The sequence below is a fragment of the Sabethes cyaneus genome, chromosome 1, assembly GCF_943734655.1.
Source record: "Sabethes cyaneus chromosome 1, idSabCyanKW18_F2, whole genome shotgun sequence".
NCBI lineage: Eukaryota > Metazoa > Arthropoda > Insecta > Diptera > Culicidae > Sabethes > Sabethes cyaneus.
This window is the reverse complement of record NC_071353.1, coordinates 65,826,970-65,847,004: the sequence shown is the minus strand read 5'-3', so window position 1 is coordinate 65,847,004 and position 20,035 is coordinate 65,826,970. Positions and strand designations below refer to the sequence as shown.

General features: G+C 39.6%; 1 protein-coding gene across 1 annotated transcript in view; it reads left to right on the top strand.

Annotated features, from left to right (window-relative positions):
* Positions 1–3,184: 3,184 nt before the first annotated feature.
* The window catches only part of LOC128733204 (uncharacterized), a 119,313-nt gene continuing 102,462 nt past the window's right edge, over positions 3,185–20,035 (top strand). Inside the window, exons 1-2 of the mRNA XM_053826899.1 lie at positions 3,185–3,241; positions 17,177–17,267. Of these exons, the coding sequence (XP_053682874.1) occupies positions 3,185–3,241; positions 17,177–17,267 (148 nt within the window). The remainder of the gene's footprint in view (positions 3,242–17,176; positions 17,268–20,035) is intronic.

Sequence of the window (20,035 nt, the reverse complement as noted above, 5' to 3'; positions counted from 1 at the left end):
CCATATGCGGTAGTCCTGGACCTAAGTGGAACTTTTTCCCTGTGTGTACTTCCCAATATGCCTCACTGCCAATAATTACGTCGACTTCGCTGGGAACAGAATACTGCGGATCGGCTATAGGAATGTCTGAGATTTCCATAGTGGAACTTTGAACGGTGGGTAGATCGGCACTAGGATTTTCGATTAGCAGGACCTTAAGTTTGCTATCGAACGAACCAACTCTGGTGGTGGTGATGGAACGCTTCATATTCTGCACGGAATGATCGACACCAGCCACGGTAATATCTACCTTAGATTGACGATTGGAGAGAAGTTTAGCAAACTTCTTAGACATAAAGGTCAACATTGAAGCCGAATCTAGAAGTGCTCTGGCTTCCCGTTATCATCGACAACGTTCAGTGCGACTGACTCCAGCAGAACCGTGCTAGTAAAGGCTTGAACCACCATGCTCGCCCTTTGAAATTTCAACGACGTGGCTTCTTGTAAGTCCACACGTGGCAACTTGGATGGACCGGGCTGCGGTTCTTCTTGGGGAGAGGTAACGGCTTCAGTGGCAGATGAATTCTTGCCAACTTGGGGGGTATCATGCAGCATCGTGTGATGTCGATCTCGAGAGGTGCGGAAGGTGAACTTGGATTAACATTTTCTGGCGGAGTATCCGATTCGAAAACAGTTCCAGTAGAGCTTACGTTGCGAGACTAGTTCTCGACGAGGACAGACCGACATCTGTGCGAGTCCGGTGTTCGAACAGATAGTGTTTATCAGAACATGCATGGCCAGAAGGAGTATTGGATTTACATTCGGGAGACGCGGCGTTGGCTGCGATTTTGCAGCATTGCCGGCCACCATTGAACCGGCTAAACAGATGGAGTATGTCTGAAGATACCGAATTTAATATTCGCACCAGCTGGTATAAAAAGTCTACCAGATTCGTAGATTTCACATTTTCATCGGCCACTTGGCTGGCCTTTTCTTTCCATGGTCGAATTGTTGCGGGTCGAGTTTTTACGATAGCATATTAATTAGCGGAGTGTCCCAGTGCTCAATTGGTTCTCCTAGTTTAGCGAGTACCTTAACGTAACGTTGAGATTCATGTACAAGCTCGTGTAGCTCGGTGGAGGATTCCATCCTCATTGCTGGTAAATCGTGCAAAGCGCGGTACTATTGAATTTTCAAAAATCTCTTGTTGTTGCGAAAGTGTGGGGCGTTGTACCGTCCGGTGGCGAGCAGTAATGCGTCGAAATCTTTGGTCGGTATTCGTTACCCTAGTAGCACAGTTGTTTCAAACCGGTTGTGGCAACCGATTTGTGACTAATTTTAGTCGGAAATAAGTTGCTGTAACTAAAAGTGCCAAATATGTGCTGCTTGGGTACCGTGTCCCAAACAAAACTACTTGTACTTCATTCCGCTTTTCTTATAAATTCTACGTGAAAATCATTTTGAGTGAATGACTTTAACCTTTATGTTTTTCAATTACGAAGGAATAACTATAAAAAATGGACTCCAAGGAGAATATCAGAAAAAGAAATTAACAATGATAAATTAGAATTCGCTGTTGAACATGGTATTGAACCTGTTTAGCTTTGGATCGTTAGACATGATATCTTTGGATCCGGTGGAAAAGCGAAATACGGTATTGCCACTGTGAGCAGCTACTTTGGCGTTGCCTATAGTGCAATTTGATCAAGTCGTGTTAAATGGCGTTAGTCACAACATCGCTATTGCCACAGTATTTAGATTGTACAAAATTACAAATTTTGCGACATCTGTTAGATATCCTTTAAATCAGTAGTGAAGCTTCTAAACTGGTTGTGCATAAAAGCTATTAAAAACTGTAAGTGCATTGTTGGAAAGCGTTGAAATCCTACACACTTCATGTAACATTCACTTTCAGATAAATACGATTCGTATGAAATTTTACGGCAATAGACACGGTAGTCTTCTAGGAAACCCCTTGTGTTTTGCTGTTCACCATTCAATTTGACAGTAATCAACCGGCATCAGTGTTTGTCAGATAAAAGCTCATGCGCCGTGCGTTATCGATCGGGATTTCCCCCTAAAGAGCGTGCATCGCGAGGGAGAAAGGGAAACAACTTTATCCTGCGACTTCGGTAGACCAGACGTCCTTACAGGCATTCAATTTCTCACCAGCCACTAGCCGTTTAACACCTCGAAGGCTTCGTCTGACGACATCCACGTAATCGATACCTCTGCAGAGTGTGAAAAAGTGAGAATTTTCTTTTCAGATCGGCCAATTTAGATTGGAAAATTGTTCTTTTAGTGGAAAAGCAAATTGGTGAATCTTTTAACCTATTTTGTTCTACTCAGTCGACTAGAAAAATGCAAGGCTGGGTTTATTAAACATTGGTTTGTGCCCATGCAGTCACTGAGAATTGCAAAAAAGTGCTTTTCTAGAAATATCTAAAAAGTGAATGCCTTTTCAACATATATTTAAATTGAATTGTTGTTTGTGCGGTGAGAAAAAGATAAAATACCTACAAGAAAACGTTAAGGTAAAATACGGATTCAAGAGAGTTCAGCTTAGGACAGAGAAGAAAATTTATCGATTGAATATTTCTGTCTGAATCGAAAAATCTACCCCCACCCCGGTGTCGATCAATAGATAACGTGAACGACTCGTGGTCAATTATATTAGGAAATGTGGTGAATTGTGAAAATTTAGTGAACGTTACAACAAAGTAGCACTAGAATAATTAATTACACGTCAGTCACAATAGTGCATGAGCGTCGAATCGAAATAAAATTATATATATACTGAATATAATTCGGAATAGCGTTGAAAGAGTGTGAAAAAATGAGCTCATTTAATGGTTGGTTGAATACCCGCTGCGGTGTCTAAGAAGGACTCTTGGAAAAATCGATAAGCGCGGATTATCAACTGGCTGACTGCAGACAGGAAGGGTCGACATTCTAAATATTACCTCACGTAACACATACGAAGCAAGCAGCAAGACGATTTGCGTCCACTAATCCATATTGAAGTACAAGTAGTTTTCTTTGGGACACGGTAACGAATACCGGCGAGCCAACTAGTCGGCAAAGATTTCGACGCATTACTGCTCGCCACCGGACGGTACAACCTGCATAGCGCCCCACACTTTCACTTCCGGAAGTGTGATTTTTTTTTCGCTGTGTGACGCGCTTGTCCAATAAACTAGCCTTCATGATCGGATCATTTTGGAATTTGTGTAGAGCGTGCCCTTCAATGCCTGTAGATAAGGTTAGTACTGTTAATGCGGGATTATTCTGAATTTTTACCTGTTATGTTATTTACGTGGACAATTAGGTATATTCAAATGTATGATTTCTTATTTCCGAAACTAACTTGCTTAGTGCGGCGAAATGAAATGAGGATAGATGAAATCAATATAATATCAATATATATCACACTGTTATTTAGAAAAAAAAATCATTTATGTGGAAGTCTGATCAGATGATTCTATCAAGAAGCTTACTAAATTGCAACTTTAGTTGATATTTCTATTAACACTTGCTAAAAATCTTGAAGAAAAACTCGCGACACACGTAGATTGCTTTTGATGCTGCTTTGATTATGAATTATGATACATTTTGAGTTTTTAAATAGCACTGAATACAAGTTTTTGTAATTAATCATGATTTACAGGAAATTGTAATATAACTAAATTAATTACAGCATCAATAATTTTATTTTTAAAATTGTTATAGAGATTTGGTTGCACAATCCATAATACTTTGTCCGCAAATATGACGTGCCATTCGAATGTCCTCCTTTGACATGAATGGCAACAAGCACGTAAGTTAGCGGCGTCGATTCACTGTCATTTGCTCCGAGAAGGATTTACTAGTTTACTTTCACATCTTACCGCTTGTTGCATAGCAGAAAATATGGCACATAGACAAAAATTTCTATGTTATTTGTATGAGAATCCTTATCCTCCTACCACAGGGGTGAGGGGTCTCAAACCATCATAAAATAAATTCCTGCCTCCAAAAACCCCCACATGCCAAATTTGGTTCCATTTGCTTGATTAGTACTCCAGTTATGAGGAAATTTGTATTTTATTTGTATGGAAGCCCCCCCCCCTCTTAGAAAGGGAAGGGGTCTCAGTACACCATAGAAAAACTTCTTACCTCCAAAAACCCTCACATGCTAAATTTAGTTCCTTTTGGTTGATTAGTTCTCTAGTTATGAGGAAATTTGTATATAATTTGTATGAGAGCCCCCCCCCCTCCTAAAGAGGGGAGGGGTCTTAGTTCCCCGTAGAAAAAAATCTTATCTTCTGAAACCCCCACATGGAGGAAATTTGTGTCTCATTTGTATGGGAGCCCCCCACTTAGAAGGGTAAGGTGTCTCAATACACCATAGAAAAAAATCCTGCCTTCTGAAACCCCCACATGCCAAATTTGATTCCATTTGCTTGATTAGTTCTCGAGTTTTGAGGAAATTTGTGTCTCATTTGTATAGGAGCCCCCCCTCTTACGCCCTCCTTAAAATTGCTCTCTTATCCTCCACAAAATTGCTGGTCATTTTATCTATCCAACGACATATAAATTGTTCAGTTTCGTTCAATAGTTTAGTAGTTATTAGCATTTGAAATCTTTCATCCAAACGTTACACTTCTACTTTCGTTTTCACAAAGTGCTACCTAGTTCCAGTATAGTAAACAAAGACGTAGTTCTACGTCAAAATATAAAGGTCCGTGCCTAAGGGCACGAACGAGGGCCTTAGGTAGAACTACGAATGAAGGTTCAATTCGACAAAACTTGACCTTGTTTGACATAAGGCCAATGTAAATCATTTTCAAAGTTTTTGTCACCCCTGCCCCCCCCCCCCCCCTTGGAAATTGGCTTGAAAACTCGGAGGCAAAAAAATAATTTGTAGGATATGAGTTAATTTTTTTTATAAAATCAATTGTCTGTGGGCTCTTCAGCCTGAAAAACTCGAAAAATGAGTATTCGAGTTGAGTTAACGCTTCTAGCACGAAATAAAAATGGAAGTTCAAACAGTGAAATTTCCGAAACTTGGCCAAAAAAATTTCTTTCGTTTTTGTCTTTTTGTTCGTTGATTTTTACATGAAAAATAACAACGTATTTAATAAAAGCAAGACTAGATTTGGTTTTCACGTTTAAACTTTAAGTAAAATGCCTAAAACCCTTTTTTTTTGCTCGATTGAAAAATTCTTTTTGTTTATTTTTGCCCCCTCCTTCAGCGGTCCAACACCGGAGGGACAAAAACTTTTTTAAATATTTGTAATGGCCTAAATGTTCTGAAACATTCCTATACATTTGGTGTAAGAAGACAAGTTTAAATTTCCTGAATGTACTGTATATTAGTTTTGTTCGTTTCTTAGAATTTGTAATTTCACTAAGAGTTTCATCAGCGGTTTGCTTTCAGAACATCAACTTTGTCTAGATTTAATGTTCAAAACTTCAAATGATAAAATTAAACGTAGGGTAGGGATTATTGGAAGGATCGTTTTACACTGTTACACACTTGTTTACTTTCAGGACATCGAATTCGTCTAGGTTCAATGTTTAAATAATAATAATATCGATCAAGAAGTGAGGATAGTGTTGAGGTTTTACGAGAATTGTTTACCTTCAGGACTTCATTTTTGTCCAGGTTTGCTGATAATGAATAATCCCTGTCCTGTTGGAAAGCAAGGGTAGTCATGTTCGAAATTTTCGATTACCGATTAATCGGTTAGCGTTGTATGCACGTTGGGTGTGAACACTGACAATTCCACCAACTTCACAGTAGCGGGACAACAAATTGAGCAGGTAGACGCCTTTCAATACCTTGGTAGCCAAACAACGCCCGATGGTGGTACCAAGACTGATATAGCCACACGGATCAGGAAGGCCAGGGGTGCCTTTGCAGGTCTGCGAAACATTTGGCGCTAAAACTAGATCACTCTACGTACGAAAACACGTATCTTGAATTCAAACGTTAAATCCGTACTGCTGTATGTTTGCGAAACGTGGTGCGTCTCAGCGGAGACAACGAAAAAACTGCAAGTATTCATTAACCGGTGCCTGCGATATATCATTCGTGCCTGTTGGCCTGATAATTGGATATCCAATGAGGAACTCCATCGTCGGTGTAATCAACGGCCGATAACCACAGAAATTCGTGAACGTAGGTGGAAAGGAGCGAACGAGGTTTGCTGAGAAGCACTCGACTGGAATCCACAAGGACAGCGTAGAAGAGGCAGACCCAGAGGCTCATGGCGACGGAGCTTAGCCAACGACATCCGGGCTGTGGGGATCTCTGATTTCATCCCTTTGTTCCGCCGGACCGGCGGACATGGACACATAGGAGTTTTATGCACTAATTGGTTAGTTCAGTATTCGTGCTAGTAGTATTCGACTAGAAATTTTCGAATATTTCGTTTGAAAATTCGGTTAATCGAACGAATATTGCGGATTATTCGCATTTTTTTTATCCCCTTTGAACTAATCGATTAAGAGATTACTCGTGCTCGCAGTATTCGATTACAAATTATTCGATTATTCCATGTTCTAATCGACTACTCGATTAATCGAGCGATTACCGGATATCGCTAAGCAAGGGTTGGGTTACTTCTTTTGGAGTCCAAGTAAACGAAACCACAGGTGTATAAGATTATCGTGCCGGACCTGAGAAGCAAAAGAGTACTTCCATGTGATTGGCCCATTCGTTCGTTTTTGACAATGCCTACTATTTATGCTTTTGACGTAGAACTTCGTCTTTCAGGAAGGTAGCTGGTGTAGGGTGTTATTCCAAAAAATCTTTCTTGGAAAGTGAACCTGACCACCTTCTTGATGTTGAACTATTGAAAAATTGAAAATAATAAACCTACGTTTTACCATAATTCTCGCTTCGTGATTGGTTGGAAGATTCTTTACGATGATCTAAACCTATACCAATTTGTGCTTGGGAAGTAAGCCAAAACAAGTGACCAAGTTTCCCTATTTAAACAAGATTTCTTAACACCGCGATTAAACCTAGACCGTTTTGATATCCTTGCTTGGGAAGTATGCCAGAAGGGTTCTCAGAGGGGTTGTGTACAAGACACGACCGCATATATAGGTGCCGCAGTACTACGTAAGTCTCTTTGTAGTGATAGTAGCATGTATCCATGCTTGTAATCATTCGATTCTTCATGTATACATGCTATATGCAACATATATACATGTTACATGCGTTGTATGTAACATTTAACAAAGTAGTAACATTGGGTACGTTCATTCCACAAAAGATTTCAGAGTTATTTCTATGTGCATTTGGAAACAATTTAAAAAATCAAGAACACAAACTATTGCTTTCCTGCAACCTTATAGAAATTAAAGATTGTTTTCATTACCCCTAGTTCCCCACGTTGAAGGGATTTTACCAATTCAATCCTATTTTATCAACAGCACGTCTTTTCACCACACTTCTAATGAAACGGCATGCATGCGTATTCATGCAGAGTCATATTATGACCGAACACTAGCACATCTTTCCAACACAGATATCAAATTCGCTTAAGTTTAATCGTCTTATAGTAAAGAATTGGCGATCTGTAGAGAAAACGAACTTGTCATTTTTTCTGGCACACTTCCCTAACACAGACATCAAATTGGACTAGGTTTTTTTTTCTTTCATTTCTTTTCATTTCTTTTTGCTATAATCGCTATTGAAAGAGCGATATGCTTATTAAATTTTATGCGTGCTTGTGTGTATAGGAATTTACCCTTCCTTTAAAGCTTGATCTACTTTACCCACCTATTCCTCGCTGCCAGTACTATCCCATATTATAGCCGTCCCTGGCGAGGACTCATTCGTACCTCAGACCAGTACACTTAACTATAGGAGGGACTTTTGCACTGCCAAGAGGCTTCAGAGGGTAAGTATAGAATTCAGCATGAAGGAAGTGTAAATGAGGGGGGCCTGAGAATAAACTCATGCTAAAGTCCATCTCGTCTAGACTAGGACATCTGGACTAGGTTTAATCGCGTTCGTAAGAAATCTGTTGGCTCGAGGGGGCTTTGTCATTCTCTCTGGCGTACTTCCCAAGCAAGGACATCAAAATGGTCTAGGTTGAACCGCGGTGTTAAGAAATCTTGTTGAAATGAGGAAGCTTTGTCACTTGTTTTGGCTTACTTCCCAAGCACAGATATCAAATTGGTATAGGTTAGATCATCATAAAGAATCTTCCAACCAATCACGAAGCGAGAATTCTGGTAAAACATAGGTTTATTATTTTCAATTTTTCAATAGTTCAACATCAAGAATCCATACTTTTCTTCGTTTGGGTCAATTCTTAGAAGATTTTCCGATCGATTGGTGTAAGAATATTGAAAATCGATCGGAAAACCGCTGAGCTATTAGCGCTCAAAACCTTTCATTTTTCGTGACGCTCGCATTTTTCGATTTTTTGGTATGACACCCTATCTCAAAACTTGCCGTAAGACATAGTCCTACGTCAAAACTGAGCTAGAACCACGAAGCGATCATTCTTCCAGGGGTCAAACGTTAACGATCTATGAGCATATTTGATTTTATGATTTCCATTTACAAGAGGGTTATCGAGAACAACATCACGACAAAGGAAAAATGGAAACGAAAGTGATTTCAAAGAAATGGTATGTTGTTGACGAATCATCAAAGCAGGTTTCCGAGCAAATTTGGAGGGGCTGTCAGTAATCACATTCGACGTGAAGAAATAATATATGGCGACCAAAATATGAAGCGAGTTAAGTGGGGCCAACAATGTGGACCCAGAGGACATGGATAAATATATACTTTTTAGGGACCTTCAACGTAAGCGTACTTATCGAATATTGTATATCAGAGAAAATTCAGATATAATGGCTGGATGGAGAGGCAAAATTATAGATGTATACCTACATGTGTATTCTTTGGCGGTAACAAATTAAAAGTTATACGAGCTAATAAAAAAACTCGAGGGTTCAAATGATCCAGACAGATCAGGAGCTAGTAGTAATAAATCTTTTCTAAGATTGATAAACGAGCTTAAGGCAATGCATCCGAAAGTATCGGCAAATTTATTTGTATGGACCAACTGGGCCGAATATGTGGAAGCATCACTAGGATACAAACGTGATGATGTAAAGCAAAACCCAAAATAGTGTACGATCGAACCTGCAGGTCTACACCAACTGGCGAATCAGTGATTCTGGAAGAAGAACGTGGACTATTTTTTTGCTAAAACTATAGTTTATGCTATTGAAGTTCTCAAGAAACACTCGGCAAAGTAATAGCTGCAACCAGCAAGATTGAAGAACGTGTCACGGGACTGGAAATACAATTAATAAAGTTACTTTAACAGCTCAGGTCAGCTTAGGCCTGCTCATTATCTGACTGTAATACAATAGTGCGACAACATTCGAAAAAAAATCAGAGGGGTTGTGTACAAGACACGACCGCATATATAGGTGACGTAAGACTACGTAAGTCTCTTTGTAGTGATAGTAGCATGTATTCATGCGTGTAATCATTGGATTCTTTATGTATACATGCTATATGCAACATATATACATGCTACATGCGTTGTATGTAACATTTATCAAAGTAGTAACAATGCATACGTTCAATTCTCAAAACATTGTGCATTTGAAAACAATTTAACAAAACAAGAACACAAACTATTGCTTGCCTGCTACCTTTCAGAAATTAAAGATTGTTTTTATTACCCATGGTTCCCCACATTGAATGGATTTTACCAATTCAATCCTATTTTATCAACAGCACATCTTTTCATAACACTTCTAATGAAACGGCAAGCATGCGTATTCATACAGAGTCTTATTATAACTGTACACTACAGCTGTAGCACATTTTTCCAACACAGATATCAAATTCGCCGAGGTTTAATCGTCTCGCAGTAAAGAATTTGCGATCTGTTGGGACAAAGAACTTGTGTCATTTTTTCTGGCACACTTCCCTAACACAGACATCAAATTGGCCTAGGTTTAATCGCGTTCGTAAGAAATCTGTTGGCACGAGGGGGCTTTGTCACTCTTTCTGGCGTACTTCCCTAGCAAGGACATCAAAACGGTCTAGGTTTAACCGCGGTGTTAAGAAATATTGTTGAAATGAGGCAACTTCGTCACTTGTTTTGGCTTACTTCCCAAGCACAGATATCAAACTGGTATAGGTTTAGATCATCGTAAAGAATCTTCCAACCAATCACGAAGCGAGAATTCTGGTAAAACATAGGTTCATTATTTTCAATTTTTCAATAGTTCAACATCAAGAATCCACACTTTTCTTCATTTGGGTCAATTCTTAGAAGATTTTCCGATCGATTGGTGTAAGAATATTGAAAATCGATCGGAAAACCGCTGAGCTATTAGCGCTCAAAACCTTTCAATTTTCGTGACGCTCGCATTTTTCGATTTTTTGGAATGACACCCTATCTCAAAACGTGCCGTAAGACGTAGTCCTACGTCAAAGTCTTTCGAGTAAATGTTCCTTTCGTCATAAATGAATCAAGAAGGCCACCCTTACCAATAAAACAAGGAGTTGACACTCTCAGTTGAAAACTAATCTTTTTCCAACAAAACCATAACCTCTAACACGGTACATTTCTCTGCTATCAAAAGTTGTCTCATCCAAGAAAACTAAGTTTGGCAAATTTCATTGGAAACGATAGCTCCTCGTAATATTTTGTAATATCAGCGTTACGGATTTGTATTTCCCGATGCTCAAGTTTCTTTCAATTCATACCTTTCGCATCATACGTCAGCATAGACCGAAGTTCCCCCCGGGGTTGGTTACCCGATCTCCCCTACGGTTGCTCGTACGCCAGTTTGCATCACCCTGTAGGGTGATAGGGGTAACCAGAGGTTAAGAACTACTAATGGTATTTTGTCCCAGCATCAGGTACCAGCCCAGCTAACACCAACTTGTATAACAATGTACGAAAATTATCGTAAATATCTCCTGATAAATTCAAAATCGTAACTAAAGCTGGATAAAGTGGGACCAAGTTGATTTTCTAACGTTTATAATGACAATAACTGACATTCACACGATTTTCAGCACAAAATTGTATAGTAGTACGGAGCGACTCGCGCTTAATCGGATATTATCGTATATAAATACTTATATAATCGTAACGCTCAAAATTATCCGTAATCTCGTATATCGCCTCCAAAATAGAACGGATATGCCAATTTTGCGCATCAAATACGATTTATTAGCATGTATATCTGTACGTTATGCTGATTTTTATCTTTTTTATACATATGAATATGCTAGCTGGGAGGGGTCCGTCTTGTTCAAACAGTGCACTGCATTGCAGTGTGTGTATTTTCCCGGGACCTAATGACCCGTATATTATAACACAAGGCAAAACAAAATATGCAAAATTTTTATTTCCTGTTTTATTGTAAAAGAATGAGAGAAATATGGAAAGCAGTAAGGACGGTACGGAGAGTCCGTGAACCTATAAACCAATACTTTTAAAACTGTTGCTAGAAATATAGTTCACAACTTTCTGATGCATAATTTACAATTTAGGACTGCTAGGGTTTACATAATATCCCGACAAATTTTAGAAAGTATCACTCATTAATCAGCTTTTCTATAATGATACTTTTTGGACAAATTTTAGTTTTTTTCGTGAATAGATAATATGTTCCACGTTCCACCCTTTCGAGTTTTCCAAATGTACAGGATTTTCTTTTTAATGTCCTATTCAATCCGTGGCATGAGTGGTGGATGAACACTAACCACTCTTTATTAAATCTGCTTCCACATTATACTGAAACATTTAAATGTACCGTGTGATTCTACTAAAACATCTAAATGTACCATCTATTTCCAAGAATTTTATAACAAAATCGTGGGGCCAAAGCTCAGTTGTATTGACATTTTCCACGCTGATGATTCTGTCTGTTTATCACCAGTATTGTTAGTACCGGTTTCCACAAGGTTTGTCAGCTTCTTTTTATATTTCTTGTTGCAGCAGTGCTATATCGAGAGCCTGCGCATAGTCGTAGCGACATTAGGTACATTTTATTCGCTCAATATTGAACCACGACGAGCGCCGGTGTATACAATACGAATTGATAGTATATGTAGGTACACAGAAAATACCATTGCACAGCAAACGGTGCCGAATTTTTTTTTCAGCCATAAATACTCAGCCTAGAAGGAGCCGACCGAAATGACGTAATCCTTGGCATATCAAAATATCCTTTGTCGCCAGACGCATTAATGTGTTTGTTCACATGTTCAGGGAGGTATTTTTTTGACTGAAATTGAATCAACTAACTGGCCAACAACAACTCAGCCGGAGCATACAGACTGCCACCCAATCGGCGAGAAACTGTATTTTCAATATGTATGGTGTATGATTTACAATGCTCAGCAAAGCTCATCGAACTATAAATTATTTGATATGATTTAGAATAGCAAAATGAACAGCTTAAAATAGTGATGAAAGAAACTCACGACGCATGTTGTTTGCCGTTGCATTTGCTAGTTTTGACGTAGGCTTACGAGTTTGTTTACTATATTGGGTAGCATTTTGTGGTAACGAAAACGAAACTAATGTTTGAATGAAAGATTTTAAACACCAATAACTTTTTTGTCAACGCATAACACTCCATTGTCGTCGGATAGAAAATTTTGTTAAGTGACAATTGTAACCATTATGCAATTGTTAAACAATCAAAATTGATTGAAAATTTTAGTTTTCAAATCTTAATTTTTGATCCGTCATATGCAAGTACACTTTTTGCTTCACTTGGCACAGACGACGATTTTATACAACTGTGATTTCGTTCACTTAGATTCTAGAAAAAGTTATCAAACCATCATGTCCCGATTATTTATTAATATTTACTAGTCTTCGAATACGAATTCGAACTCGTTTTCACTAAACCTAGACCAAGTTGATGTTCTAAAAATGCACAACCGCTCCTTTGCTTCGACTAATTTTATCGATTGATTACTAAAATGTTGCCAAAACTGAAGTTTCGTACAAACTGGTAGATAAGAGAATGGTATTGTGCTTTGCAGCAATTTTACGAGTTCCACGCAAATTCATCTTTGAATAGTAATTATGCTGTACTCAACAATACATTGAAGATATGCTTGCCAAATATAGGCTGTACATCACTTGTCAAATTGGCGGTAAACAGAGACGTCAAATAGCTAAATTGCAAATGTGTGTGTGAGACGCAGAAAAAACCACGCTAATAATTTTCGCGTGAGTTTTGTATTTTTGACGTAGGAGTACGTCTTACGGCATGGTTTGAAATAGGATGTCATTCCAAAAAATCAAACAATTTAGTGGTTTATATTATAATTTTCTTTTTCAATCACGAATAAGGCCATTACAAATATTTTTTAAAGTTTTTCTCCATTCTTATCTAGACCTTATACTAGACCACCTTAACGGGGGGAGTGGCGAAAAAAACAAAGAAATTTTTTTAATCGCACAAAAAAATTTAAATTGTTTAGGAATTTTTACTTGAAGTTTAATCGTGAAATCCGAATTTATTTTTGCTTTTGATATATAGCTACGTTGTTATTTTCTATGCAAAAATCTTCCAAAATAAAGTCAAAATCGAAAAAAAACTTTTTGCCGGTTTTCGCAAGCTGCATTATTTGTACCTGCATTTTTGTTTCGTGCTAGAAGCGTTAACACTTCGTACACTCTTTTGACGTAGAACTACGTCTTACCGCAAGGTGTCAATCCAAAATTTGGATTCAACCCAGCGTCACGAAAGAATGAAAGATTTTGAACGCCAATAGCTCTGCTAATTGCGAATGGATTTTCATGGTTTATATACCGATCGGCTCATAAAAGATGTAGCAATTCTGTGATTTCTATTGTAACATTCTTTTTCAATTACTAATTAGTAAAAATTGCCGAACAGTTTCAAGGTCAAATTATCCCATACATGTTCTCTGTGCTCGTCTAGTACCACAGGCAGGGACGATAGTTAAATACATCTGTTTACCGTGATTTCGCTTATTTTATGTTTAGAAAAAAAAAAAGCAACAAAAACCCCCTCGTCCCAATAGGTCGAAGATTCTTTACGACGTTTAGACTTATACTAATTTGATATCTGTGCTTGGGATGCCAGAGAGAGAGAGAGATAAAGTCCTCTCGTCCCGACAAGATTTCTTAGGATTGCGACAAACTTAGTCCAGTTTGATGTCCTGAAAGTAAACAATTTTGTTAAAGCATAAAACCATCCCTTCCCTTCATTCTTGTTCATTTTTAAACATTGAATCTAGTTCAAATTAATGTCCTGAAGGTGAAACATCACAGAAAAGTGAGCAGCAATCCTTTCCTTTTGCCAGATTGTATCCACATTCGTGACTATGAAGTTGCTAATATTTGTTTGGTTTTTGCGTGAGAAAAAAGTGAAGGAAGTATTTTTGCTTTTGTTTTCACGTATGTTTTGACAATGGATTTTCGTGTAAGTGCGAACAGGATTAAAAATCTCTTTAGCTTTCGCAGTCGCGAATAGGTACTGCAAAAATTTTTTCGGTACTGTTGTCTTACAAGGAAACACGGCTGAAGGGATATTTGCGCATGTAAGGTAACCCAGTAATTCTCAAAGTGAGGAAAATCCGCGATTCTTTTTTCCGAGAATAGTTTTGAATGTTTCAATTGCTGCTTTGGGTCAGTTAGTTGCCTGCAATTTTATTTACTATTCAACAGTCAAGCATTAATTTCTTTCAAAAATGATGATCGCCCGATTGTTTCCACATACTGCAGGAACTTATTCAACACTGATAGCTTATCTGATAAAGGGGTTGACGGAATATTCATGCATGTGATGTGATGCAGCAATTTTCAAAATGAGGAAGAATTAGCGACCGTCTGAACTTAAAATAGCAATTGTTTACATATTTTCTACTGTATTCATTGTCAAGTGTGAAATAACTGATAAACAGAGCGTATCTCTATTTTAAAGTAAATTGACGAATGTGAACCAGTTGTAAACGATAATCCAGATTATGTTTTTATTTTTTCTGTTCAACTAAAAGTTGTGCATCCAATGACAAATATTTTATGTTTTGAACAAGATCCTTAAACCAGTTAACGTTCGTTTCAAACGAGTTACCTAGAGTTGACTAGTGGTATAAGTCATACAAAAATTTTCAAAATGCGTTAGCGTCATCGACTGATGAAACTTTTAGTGGAACAAAAAATCTCTAAGAAACGGATAAAACTGATAAACAGCCCGTAAAAAAATTTACTTCAAATTTTGTAGTAAATACAATGCGTTTACAACAGTCATTGTTGCGGACATCGAAACGTATGGTAAACTTATTGTAAAAGTGTCTAAAATTCAATTTTGACGTAGGACTATGTCTTTGTTTACTATACTGGGACTGGGTACCACTTAGTGAAAACGAAAATAGAAGTGTTTGAATGAAAGATTTCAAATGGTAATAACTACTGAACTACTGAACGTAACTTAACAATTTATATGTCGTTGGATAGATAAAATGACCAGCAATTTTATTGAGCGGGTAAGGGAGCAATTTTATGAAGGACGTAAGAGGGGGGGGGGGGCTCCTAAACAAATGAAACACAAATTTCCTCAAAACTCGAGAACTAACCAAGCAAATGGAACCAAATTTGGAATATGGGGATTTTAGAAGGCAGGAATTTTTCCATGGCCCCTTCCCCTTCTAAGAGGGGGGGCTCCCATTCAAATGAAATACAAATTTCCTCATAATTCGAGAACTAATCAAGCAAATGGAACCAAGTTCGGCAGATGGGGGTTTCAAAAGGCAAGATTTTTTTCTATGGTAAATTGACACCCATCCCCTCTTTAGGAGGGGGGCTCTTATACAAATGAAACACAAATTTTCTCAGAACTCGAGAACTAATCAAGCAAAAGGAACTAAATTTGGTACTCAGTACGAGGGGTTCTCATGCAAGGTGTTGTGTGTGTGTACAATGACGTCTTGTCTGACCCTATACGGGTTACTGCTGATATGATGCATTTTATCACCACTGCCGATCCTCATCGTTACGGATAAGATATTAGTTGGAGCGATTGACAGTAGACCAAATCAAGGATTGTCTTGGAATGACCTCGACCTAGCCAACAACATTATCTTGCTCGCACAATGCGGAATCGTTATGCAGAGCAAGCTAGATGAGCTGTGCTCCGAGTGCTTCCAGGCAGCAGGTCTCACAGTCAATGTAGCAAACACTAAGTCCATGGTAGCGAACTCTGAAAATCGTACAAACTTCACAGTAGCGGGACAACAGCTGGACGTCTTTCAATATCTCGGTAGCCAGACAACCTATTTTGCAGGAACCGCAGTCATTAACTTTTCGTCGGAGAGCCTAATTTCGGCAGCAGGTTTTGGAACCAAAACAGGGGTTCTATGTTTAGAGATGTATTCACTGAATTCTTCTTGCCAATTTGAACACAGAGAATATATTTTCATGAACAGAATTTTCGTTTCAAACAAAAAACTGCTCTTGAATTTACAAAATGAAGGACGGCTAATTTCTCTTTTAACCGGAAAACATTCAGATCCACAACATGGCATTACGAGTAAACTGGATGATCTCTGAGTCATTAATAAATTTTCACATAAGTCCTCCATCCCTCGAATCAGTGTTGGGTCGTATGAATCATCTGGAAGGCCGCAGTTTGGCCAACACTGGTCACCATTCGTTGAAGAGTATGGCAACCAGCCGAGTTTTTTTGTTAGATTATAGTCAATTTAACCAGCTTGGGTCATTCGTGACTGCTGCGTGGTTGGGATTTGAACCCGGTTCCTCGGCGTGAAAGACGTGAATGCTAACCACTACGCCGGGACTGACGACTTTCCCTGTTGAAAGTTTATATCAGCAAGTATGCCAATAAAAGCCAAAACTACTACTCGATCTGTGTTAACGGGAAATTAGCAGTCATTGATTTTTCGTTGGAGAGCCCAGTTTCGGAAGCAGTTTTTGGGCCCAAAAACGGAGTTCTGTTTGTAAAAATGTAAATTCTGCATTTTTCTTGTCAATCTGAACACAGCGAATATATTTTCATGAGCAAAATTTTTGTTTCAAACAAAAAAACTGCTTTTGAAATTGGCAGAAGCGATGACGACTAATTTCACCTGTGTGTAGCGTGTAGCGTTGTGTAAAGTGTAGCGTTGAGTTTTTTTCTAACGGAATTTTCTTTTATCCATATTTTACAGCTCCATTCGGAATATAGAAGCACCTACCGATGGCACGAGTACACTGGAGGTCCCGAAGTCGTCCGTAAACCACCAGTGCCAAATCAATTCGGTAACTATCGTAGTGATTGCTGCAGTAGATCTTACTTTTTTTGACATCATATCTCTGTTTTCTTGTTGCAATTTCGGAATTTATTCACCACGTTTCAAGCAAGTAGCCACTTTATAAATATAGGCAGTCACAACACACTTAGAGCATCTGTTAGTAATTAAACGATGTCTAAGTTATCAAAATAAAAATTTCTTTTTTTTAATAGATTTGCTTCATTCCGTCATATCAGTAATTTTTTGGGTTGCTTAAAATAATATACATATTTACAATGCCTAATAAACAAGTTAACCCAAGCGTGATGAATGACCAAATGGTTAAAACCACATTGAAGTAAAAATAAAAAAAGTTAATCCAAAATCAGAATTTATATAGTAATCCAACAGTTTCCTACAGTGAAAGTTTATTACTGAATGCGCTCAGGCATTGTTTTGTATTTTTGAAGAGTATTTTTCGTTACTAACGAATAAATAGTTAACGCAAGCATCGCAAGAGCGTTGGAAGAATTGGCATTAGATACGTTAAGTATAGGCACACTAATGATGTATGTGGCACAGAGTGGGACTCTAACCCACTAAAAACTTCGCGGGCGTCTGACCTTAACCCCCTCGGAACTACCGTTAAATATTACTTCGGGGGGAGGCTGTGTTTGTAAACCGCTCCGTACACCTGTCGAGACGTGAACTGATCCGGAGATGGCAACTTTCATAACGTCCACTCCTTCACAGCCACCCTCTCAGGGTTCTGCCATTCTTGATGCTTCTCCTGCTCCTTAACCGTCCACTTTCCTTGCACCTGTCGAGACGTGTACCGATCCAGAGATGGCGACCATCATTTCTTGTTGGGCTCAGCACTACTCGGTTGAGTTCGCCACTGCACTTCCACTTCGCCTGTCGAGACGCGAACCGATCCGCCCTCGTAATGTTTCTGTCCAAGCTTGGTTTGCTCCATCCCACTCGTCACTCCACCGATGCGTCTGTCGAGACAATGCTAATCGGGATGGATAATTCACTGATCGTTTCTTCACTGTCGTTGCAGTTGCAACATACTCTGTACACTCTGTCTATGCACTGCTCCGTACACCTGTCGAGACATGCACCGATGCTGGGACGGCGACCAACTTAACGTCCACCCCTTCACGGCCACCCTCGCAGGATTTCTTTCCGTGAGTGTTATTATTTTGTCAACTTTCACTCTGCTTTCGTCGACTAGAGTAGTCCCCGGCGGTGAAGCTACCCTACTCCGACGAGAAGTTCCCCGGCGGTGAAACATTCCCCGAGACCGATTACATGAGACTTTATTTAAGGACTCGACTGTTGATCCTCGCGCCATTTTCGCTGCAGCGCCGACATGATTTGTGTGATGGTTCGGCTGATTATATTCCACGTGTGAATGTCGCGACACATTTTTTGGACTACATTATCTGGGCTGGAATCCTCACCGCTGGTGGCAAACATTTCGCTTCGCATTGCCCCGAATCGTGGGCAGTCAAACACTACGTGTTCCGGTGTTTCTTCTACTTCAGCGCACTCCGGACAGAGAGGTGACTCTGCGTGACCGAATCTATGCAGGTACTTTCTGAAGCAACCGTGGCCTGACAAGAATTGAGTCAGGTGGAAGTCGACTTCCCCGTGTCTCCTGTTCATCCACGTGGACACATTTGGGATCAGCCGATGAGTCCATCTTCCATTGATTGCGTTGTCCCATTCCACTTGCCACTTACGCAATGTATCTACCCGTGTTCGTTTTCGAGCTCCGCGGAGGCCTCTATTTCTGTAGCATTCTAGATACTCCTCCAATACCAATCCAATGGGAATCATGCCGGCAATGACGCAGACCGCTTCCAGTGATATGGTGCGGTAGGCGCTCGCTACTCTCATGCTCATCAGTCTGTACGTACTATTCAAACGCGATAGATTTCTTTTCGTTCTTAATGCCGAGATCCATGCAGGGCTGCCATACCTAAGTATTGACGTGGTTACACTAGCCAGGAGCCTCCTCTTGCTACTATTTATCGCCGAATTGTTCGGCAAGATTCTGGTTAGCGCTGTGATCGCTTTCGCTGCCTTCTGACAGGCATAATCTACGTGACTATTGAAATTTAGTCGGTCGTCGATGATCACGCCCAGCTGCTTCACGTCACGCTTAGAGTCGATAATGCAATCTCCAACTATGATCTTTGCCTGCTGCACTGCCTTTCGGTTGCTAATCACTGCCACCTCTATTTTATGATGAGCTATTGCCAGCCTATTCTCTCCCATCCAATCTTCCACCATATGTATGGATTCCATGGCGAGTACCTCCACTTCTTATCTTGATTCGCCAGTTACTATCAACGCCACATCATCAGCGAAGCCGACAATCTCCACACCCCTGGGGAGGTTCAGCTTCAATACTCCATCGTACATCGCGTTCCATAGCGTCGGGCCAAGGATGGAGCCCTGGGGAACGCCTGCCGTGATCGTAATCCTTCTCTCCCCTCTGTCTGTCTCGTATATCAAGGTACGACCATGAAAGTAACTTTTCAAAATCCTGCAGAGATACACACGAACCGTCATGCTAACCAGCGAACGGGCGATTGCTTCTCAGCTGGCGCTATTAAAAGCATTCCTCACGTCTATAGTGACCACCGCATAGTAGCGATTTTCTCTTCTTTGTTGTTTCTGGGCCTTTTCAGCAGCATCCACTACCATTCGTATGGCATCTATTGTAGACCGGCCTTTCCGGAAGCCGAACTGCTTGTTTGACAGGCCGTTCTCACTCTCCGTGTA